The sequence below is a fragment of the Lontra canadensis genome, unplaced genomic scaffold, assembly GCF_010015895.1.
Source record: "Lontra canadensis isolate GAN:19392208 unplaced genomic scaffold, GSC_riverotter_1.0 scaffold1714, whole genome shotgun sequence".
In the NCBI taxonomy this organism is placed as follows: Eukaryota; Metazoa; Chordata; class Mammalia; order Carnivora; family Mustelidae; genus Lontra; species Lontra canadensis.
The window spans coordinates 1-8,921 of record NW_022632698.1 but is presented as its reverse complement, the minus strand read 5'-3'; the positions used below and the strand labels follow the sequence as shown (position 1 = coordinate 8,921).

The 8,921-nt window shown below is 53.6% G+C and overlaps 1 protein-coding gene across 1 annotated transcript; it reads left to right on the top strand.

Annotated features, from left to right (window-relative positions):
* Positions 1-499: 499 nt before the first annotated feature.
* Positions 500-8,837, top strand: LOC116863584 (pollen-specific leucine-rich repeat extensin-like protein 3; the record flags this gene model as incomplete). The annotated part of the gene is made up of 3 exons (XM_032851003.1): positions 500-516; positions 1,215-1,558; positions 8,611-8,837. Coding segments are annotated over exons 1-3 (588 nt in total), but the record flags the coding sequence as incomplete, so codon positions are not given.
* Between the last annotated feature and the right edge of the window lie 84 nt (positions 8,838-8,921).

Sequence of the window (8,921 nt, the reverse complement as noted above, 5' to 3'; positions counted from 1 at the left end):
CGGAGGGAATGGGAGCAGAGGGGCCTGGCCGCAGGCAGGCGGTGGCTGGACAGGTCTCGCAGCCAAGCTGAGAGAGAGAGAGAGAGAGACAAGGCAGAGACACAGAGACGGGAGCTTGTTACCCTGAGGCGGGAAGAAGCCAGAACGGCACAGGAATTGCTGAAGAGAATGGGGCACTTCCCAGAGGGGAGGAGGATGGCTCATCCCCTGCCCTGGACAGGAAAGAGGACAGGAGGCAGAGAAAGCTCCAGAACCACGGCTTTGATTTTCCCTGTAAAAATGGCATTGTCTGCGAGCCAAGACGGTGAGCACGACGGAAGAACTGAGGGGGAGCCTGGTCCCTCTGTCTGGCTGTGTAGGGAGCTCCGGGAATGGAGACATCTGTGGATCCTAGAGGCAGTGGCCCCAACCTGCCCCAGGAGCACTCGCTGGGGACAGGGGCAGGGGAGGTGGCCGGGGGAAACGGAGCTGCTGATGGGGAGAGAAGAAGCATGCCGGCATGCCGGTGTGCTACAGGTTAGCAGGGGCTCCCAGAGCAGGCGCCCCGAGTCGTACTGAGCAGGGCAGCGTGGGTCATCGGAGCGGCGGGCCACGACACTGCAGCTGTGGCCTCAGGAACACAGGGAGCAGACAGGGCCTGAGAGGTTCAGGCCTTGGCCCTGTGAACACTGCAGGTGGGAGGAAGAGCCAGGATGGGATTAGGATGGCAAGGCCTCCTGCTCCCCAGGGCTCTTCCCACGGCTCCCACCCTCCCCACTGGGGTGAGCCGGCATTGATGGGAAGTCGGGGCAGAGGGAGGACAGACCATGGATGGGAAGTTGGGGCAGAGGGAGGACAGAAGGAATGAGGCCCCGCGAGTGCTCAGGTGATTAGAACAGGGGCGGCTTCTGCCCCACTGGTCAGGCCTGGCGGATCCACACAGAAGTTTTAAGGCCCAGACAGGCCATAGGGCCGGGAAAGGCTGCGGGGCGGGGCTGGGGGCTAGGGAGGGGCTCTGTTGCTCTTTCTACCTGGTCCCTCCCCCCACTCCTCCTCCACGTAAGGCCACCCCCGCCCCCACGGCCTGCTGCCCCCTCCGTCCTCGTCCTCTCTCAGAGGATGCAGGCTGCTGGAAGCTTCCTGAGGCAGGGAGCGGCCTAGTTCCCGTCTCCAGAAGGGCCTTGCCACCCCTGCCCCTGCGCTTCCCCCAAATCAGGGGCTGCCTTCCCTCCCAGAGCCTTCTCCCACCGCCCGCCACCCCTCACCCCAGGACCCCTCCCTCCTCCCTACGAGCCCAGCCAGCCCCTCGAAACCCTGCTCACAGCCCCTCAGAACCAGGGTCCCCAGGATGTAAACCCACCCCAGGAGCCGATGCTCAGCATCCCAGATCCGTCCGCCCAGGACCTGTCGCCCCTCGGGACCCGCCAGCCCCCAGGACCTGTCATCAGCCCCCCGCGCTCTTTCCCCCTTCCCGCCGCCTCAGCACCCTTGGAACCGTCCGAGCACCGTCTAAAGCCACTGCGTTCGCCGGCCGCCCGTCTGCGGGCCCCGCCGCCCTCTCGGTTCTCCCGCGTCGAAAGTCACAGCCCCGGCTCTGGCCCCGCCCCCACGCCGAGCCCGCCCCCACGCCGAGCCCCGCCCCCGCCGCGGACTCCGACACGCTGGGGGCGGGGACCGAGGCTGGAGGGCCGGGGGCGGTGGGCGGGGCGGGGCGGGGCCCGTGGAGGAGGGCTGCGGGGGTGGGCGGGGTCGGAGGCGGAGGGTGGGCCGGGGGCGGGGCCGGCTGGCTGGGGGCGGGGCCCGAGGAGGAGGGCCGCGGCGGTGGGCGGGGTAGGAGGCGGGGTCGGAGGCCGGAGGGTTGACAGTGGGCCGGAGGCCGGTGTGGTGCGACCTTCCGCACCCCCGCCGCCACCCAGTCCACCCGCCCCGAACCCGCGACCCCAGTGGGGCGGCGGCGCGGATCACGGGCTTCCGCTGAGAGGAGCAGGTGGGGGGGGCGTCAGACGTTGTCTAACTTTGATAGTCCCATGTAACAAACTTCCTGGACCCTAAATAAGTCTCATGTGTGAAATAGATACAAACGCAGTGAATCTAAATCTCTCCTTACGGCTCTAACACTGCATCTAAACCTGGGAAGGGTTCGCCCCACAAATCTAAATCAATTAAATACAATTTACGAAGGGATGCAGGGGGCTGGTGGCTGGTCCAGGGGTGGAGCACGTGACTGGTCTGGAGGTTGTGAGCTTATGCCGCATGTTGGATGTAGAGATTAAAAACAAAATCTTAAAAAAAAAAAAAAATCCCTCAGGGACCTGGGTGGCTCAATTGGTTGGGCGTCTGCCTCCGGCTCAGGTCATGATCCCACAGTCCTGGGATTGAGCCCCACATTGGGCTCTCTGCTCCAGGAAGCCTGCTTCTCCCCCTCCTTCTGCCCCTCCCACTCGCGCTCTCCCGCTCTCTCTCAAATAAAATCTAAAAAAAAAAAACAAAAAAACCCAAAAACCATCAGGGGCCTCAGGGTGGCTCAGTCAGTCAGCATCAGACTCTTGGTTTCTGCTAAGGTGTGGTCTCTGGTGGTGGCATCTGGTGGGGCTCTGCTCAGGGACGAGTCCCCTGGGAATTCTTTCCCTCTGCCCCTCCCTGCATGGGGGCGTGCTGTGCTCTGTCTATGGATTTTTTTTTAAGTTTTTTTTTTTTTTTTTTGACAGACAGATCACAAGTAGGCAGAGAGGCAGGCAGAGAGAGACAGGAGGAGGAGGCAGGCTCCTTGCTGAGCAGAGAGCCCCATGCGGGACTCGATCCCAAGACCCTGAGATCATGACCTGAGCCGAAGGCAGAGGCTTTAACCACTGAGCCACCCAGGCACCCCCTCTCTATGGATTTTTAAAAATTGATCAATTAAATAGAAATTATAAGAAGAGTAAACATCACAGGTACATTTTGCGTTAGAGTACAAAGATGTGGGACGGAAATGTCTATTTGTTTTTTTTTTAAGATTCTATTTATTTATTTGACAGAAAGAGATCACAAGCAGGCAGAGAGGCAGGCAGAGAGAGAGGGAGAAGCAGGCTCCCCGCTGAGCAGAGAGCCCGATATGGGGCTCGATCCCAGGACCCTGGGATCATGACCAGAGCCGAAGGCAGAGGCTTTAACCCACTGAGCCACCCAGGTGCCCCAAATGTCTAGTTTTTATTTAGATTCCAGTACTTGGCATACGGTGTCCTGTTAGTCTCAGATGCACAGCGCATGGATTCCACACTTCCACACAACCCCTGTGCTCCTCACAACAGGTGCACTCCTTAACCCCCATCCCCTACTGAGCCCATTACCCCACCCACCCTGTGTCACCACCAGGGGGTTCTCTACCCTTAACAGTCTGTTTCTCAGTTTGCCTTTCTTTCTCTTTCTTTTTCCCTTTGCTCATTTGTTTTGTTTCTTAATTCCACGCATGAGTGAAATCAGATGGTGTTTGAGATGGAAATCTCTCAAACAGCGGCCAGCTGCGGACCCCTGGCTCACATCACGGCTTCAGTATTACTGGTGCTCCCCAAACTCATCAGATATTTCTGCCAGGTGGCTCCTGGGATTCTCATTGGTGACCCCAATGGGTTGCAAACCCTATGAAGCCGGTGTCTGTGGCTGCAGCCACAACAGTCATGGCTCCGAGCAGCGGGACATCTGCTCCTCCGTGATCTGTGGGTGCATTTAATCGGCCCCTGAACCATAAATGTTTTTCTTGCAAACCTAAATGCCTGTGACCCCAATGAATCATTTTTTTTAAGATTTTATTTATTTGTTTGACAGAGAGATCACAAGCAGGCAGAGAGAGAGGAGGAAGCAGGCTCCCCGCTGAGCAGAGAGCCTGATGTGGGACTCGATCCCAGGACCCTGAGATCATGACCTGAGCTGAAGGCAGAGGCTTAACCCACTGAGCCACCCAGGCGCCCCTGAATCATTTTTAAAATAACAACTTTATTGGGATGTAATTCACATACCATGCAATTCACCCATTTAAAGTGTGTGATTCAATAGTTGTTCATGTGCCCATGGGTTTGCACAAAGATCACCAAGATCTTAGAACATTTCCATCGTCCCAGAAGGAAACCCTTCAGCTATGATACTCCAACCACCTAACCCTCCACAACTCTCAGCAGCCATCATCTACTTTCTGTTTTTATGGATTTGCCTATTCTGGATATTTCTTACACCGGAAATCATATATATGTGGCTTTTGGGTCTGGTTTCCTCCACCCCGCACAGTTCAGGGTTGCCCATGCTGTAGAGTGAGTCGGGATTTCCAGTTCGTATTCGTTGTTTGCTGTTGTTTCATGGATGAATAATATTTCATTAATGGATATGCCACATTTTGTTTATTCATTCAGCAGCCGATGGACTCTTGGGTGGTTTCTCTTTTGGGCCATTATGAGTAACACTGCTATAAACATCCATATGAGTTTTTGGGTGGATTTATGTTTCCATTTCTCATGGGTGTGTATCTAAGAGTAGAATTGCTGGGTCATATGGTGACTATATGTGTAACTGTTTGAGGAACTGTCAGGTTGTTTCTCAAGGTGGTTCCCTCTTGTTCATTCCACCAGCAATGGACAAGTGTTCCAATTTCCCCATATCCTTACCCATACTTATCTGAATTTTTTATTATAGCCATCCCAGTGAGTGTGACGTGGTTCTGATTTGCCTTTCCCTAATGCATAATAAGTCTGAGCATCTTTTCCCTGCTAATTGGCCATTTGAATATCATCTTTGAGAATGCCTGTTCATGTCCTTTGCCCATTTTTAAGTTGGGCAACTAATTTTTTTAATTATTGAGTTGTAAGAGTTCTTGAAGGATTCTGTTTACATGTCTCTTACCAAATGTGTGACTCGTGAACGCCTTCTCCCATTCCATGGGTTGCCTTTTTACTTCCTTGATGGTGTCCTTTGAGACACAGAAGCTTTTACATTTGATGAAATCCATCTCATCTACTATTTCTTTTGTTGCTCACAGTTTTGGGGCCACATCTAAGAATACATGGCCAAATCCAGAGTCATGAAACCCTATATTTTCTTCTAAGAATTTTACAGTTTTAGTTCTTACATGTAGGCCTTTGATCCATTCAACTTTTGTGTATGTTGTGAGGCAAGTGTCTAATTTCATTCTTTTACACATGGATTCCCGTAGTCCCCTCACCATTTTTTGAAAAGATTATTCTTTCCTTCATTGAATTGTCTTGGCCCCCTTGTTGAAAATCAGGCCACAGATACATGTGTTTATTTCTGGGCTCCCTATACTATTCCATCCACCTATATGTCTCTCACTATGCCAGAGTCACATGATCCCAACTGCTGTAGCTTTGTAGTAAATTCTGAAATCTGAAACTGCATCCTCGAACTTTCTCCCTCCTTCCTTCCTTCCTTCCTTCCTTGCTTTCTTCTCTCTCTGTCTCTCTTTTCTTTTTTCTTAGGTAGTATAAGGGGGAGAAGTGCAGGGTGGCTAAGTGACACCTGTAACAATGGCTTCTTGCTTTTAAAATGTGGCTTTGGCCATTCTGGGTCCCTTGCAATTCCTTGTGAATTTGGGGATCAACTTGTCAGTCCCTACAAAGAAGTCAGTCTGGATTCTGACAGATTGCAATGACTCTGCGGGTGAACTTGGGGAGTATTACTCTCCATGGGATTCTTTCCCATTTACTTAGATCTTCTTTAATTCCTTTCAAAAATGTTTGCAGTTTTCTTGGAGAACCTGGGTGGCTCAGTTGATTAAGCAACTGCCTTCAGCTCAGGTCATGGTCTCCGGGTCCTGGGAGAGAGCGCTATGTCCAGCTCCCTGCTCCGCTGGGAGACCACCTCTCCCCATGCCCTTCACTCGGCTTGTGCTGTCTCTCAAAAAAAAAAAAAAAATTCTTAAAAAAAAATTAAGTTTCAAGACATCTTGGCACACATTCTATAGGGTCTCACGGGCATAGATTTAAGCAAGAAGCCCGGAGACTTCCGAAGGAATGTAGGGATGTTTCTGGGAGTCTTAAGGAAGGTAGATTTAGCCATGTGCGTTAAGGACCACTGGAATGTCTGTTTTCGGGGGGGGGGGCAATAATAAAGATTTATGTAGTCAACATCACTCATCTTCAGGGAAATACAAATCAGAACCACACTGAGATAACACCTCACACCAGTCAGAACGGCTAAAATCAACAACACAGCAAACAACAGGTGTTGGCGAGGATGTAGGAAAGGGGAGCCCCCTACACTGTTGGTGGGAATGCAAGCTGGTGCAGCGGCTCTGGAAAACAGCACGAAGGATCCTCAAAAAGTTGAAAATAGGGGCGCCTGGGTGGCTCAGTGTGTTAAAGCCTCTGCCTTCGGCTCGGGTCATGATCCCAGGGTCCTGGGATCGAGCCCCACATCGGGCTCTCTGCTCAGCAGGGAGCCTGCTTCCTCCTCTCTCTCTCTCTCTGCCTGCCTCTCTGCCTACTTGTGATCTCTGTCTGTCAAATAAATAACTAAATAAAATCTTTAAAAAAAAAAAGTTGAAAATAGAGCTATCATACGACCCAGCAATCGCACTACTGGGTATTTATCCAAAGAATACAAAAACACTAATTCGAAGGGATACATGACCCCCGGGCTTGTAACAGCATTATCTATGATGGCAAAGATATGGAAGCAGCCCAAGTGTCCAGCGACAGGTAAACGGATGAAGATGTCTCACACACACACACACACACACACACACACACACACACAGTGGAATATTACTCAGGCATAAAAAACCGAAATCTTGCCATTTGCAACAATGTGGATGGAACTATAGAGAGTATTATGCTGAGCAAAATAAGTCAGAGAAAGACAAATACCATATGATTTCACTCATTTGTGAAATTTAAGAAACAAACAAGCAAATGGAAAAAGAAGGAAAGAAAGAAAGAAAGAGGCAAACCAGGAAACACAATCTGAACTCACTGAGGGTCGCCAGAGGGCCGGGGGGCGGGGGTGGGGGGGACAGGTGGTGGGGATTAGGGCGTGCACCTGTCCTGATGCGCTCCAGGTGATGCCTACAAGCGTCGAATCACTACGGCGAACCCGGAAACTAATCTTGCGGTCCATGTTAACGATGCTGGAATTAACATTTAAAACCTAATAAAAAAGATTTGTGTAGGAGAATTATTTGTCATTGGGAAAATTGGAATCAATTTGCTTGCTCAAGGGTTGGAAGAGGCTCAAGGAAGAGAGGCACCTTCGGGAGCGGGAGCCCGGGCCGCCACCCTGAGTGAGGGTCTCAGAGAGAAGGGTGGTGCTGGAGGCGGTGCAGGAGGAAGACAGGGAGGACAGGAGGACAGGGAGGCCAGACGAGACTGCCACCTCTGGGTACGTGGTCCTGGAGCTAAGAACAGATTTTACTTTTTTTTTTTTTTTTTAAGATTTTACTCATTTATTCAACGGAGAGAGAGACAGCACAAGCAGGCAGAGAGACAAACAGAGAGCGGGGTAAGCAGGCTCCCCGCTGAGCAGAGAGCCCAATGCGGGACTCGATTCCAGGACCCAGAGATCATAACCCAAGCCGAAGGCAGAGGCTTACTCACTGAGCCACCCAGATGCCCCGGATTTTACATTTTTAATGGTTGAAACAAAATCAAAAGAATGCTATTTCCGGACATGCCAAAAGTCCACGAAATTCAGACATCAGTGTCTCTGAATCAAGTTTTGTTGCCACGTTTGTCTCCGCATTGTCTGTGGCTGCTTTGCCAGCCCTGTGGCCTAGCCGAGCTGTCTCCACAGAGACCGGGGGTGGGGGGCCTGCAAAACCCGGAATATTTACCACCAGCCCTTAATAGGAAAGGTTCTCGACCCCTGATCTAGAAAACTCTTCTTCAAGGCAACACAGAGCTCTGTACTGCGACCACCCGCGGGGGAGGGGACGACCGCATTTCTAATTGTGGTTCCTTTCCCTGTTTTCTACCGAGCTAATGGCTCTTGGTAGCAGTTTTCGGTTAAAACCTTCCCTGCACCCTCCCCCCAGCTTCTGCGTCCCCAGGGGCCTTCTCCCCCACAACAGAGGTCATTCAAGGGCACTGACCTCAGGACCCAAGGAAACAGGCTCTCCAGGCTCTCCGCCTACACAGGGACTGGAGCGTGAGGCCTTGCCTCTGGGCCCGCCTGCCCTGCTGAATCCGCACTTAGTGCTCCCAGAGATGCTGTGCCTAGTCCCGCCCGGCCTCCCTGAGGGCCCCGCACCCGGGAGGTGAGGCTGTCCCCACAGCAGCAGTGGGCAGGAGGCCAGGACCCACTGCTCCCTGCCGGGGGAAGGACGGGACAGCAGGGCAGCCCGGGGGACCAGCCACCAGGAGACCGTGGGCAGCTGGGGAAGGGCCCTCTGGCTTGGTGGCAGGTGGGTGTTCAGAGAAGTGGGCCCAGAGGAGCAAAGCTCCTTCAGAAGATGTGGACAAAGGGCCGGACCCGCATGGGGGATCTGCCGAGGCACCCCACAGACCGCCCCCAAAGGGAAAGGACCATCGTCTGGGCCGCCTAGAAGAGGCTCAGAGTTGGTCCGCTCCTCAGAGGAAGACGGCACCTTGGCCCAGGCCCCTTCCTCGAAGAGCCTGCCTGGGGTCTCAGTGCTTTCTCTGTGTCCCCCAGGTGTGTTCCTGCCCCCGTCCCCGGCAGCAGCAAACGAGCCTTTCCTGGATGAAGTGGGGATCATGACTCTGGCGCCCCTGGCCGACATGCTAAACAGCCCGCAGCCCGGCGCCACAGCACGCCCAGCCGCGAACCCCCTGACCGGCCCCCTCAGCCCCCTGCTGCCTGGCCCGGGCTCTCTGTCACAGAATGGCACGCTCACCAGCCTCCTGACCGGCCCCATGGCGGTGTCCCCGGGGGGCACGCTGACCAGCTCCCTGGGCTTGCCCTCAACTGGCCCCCTGACTCCGAGCAGCCACCTGACCGGCCCC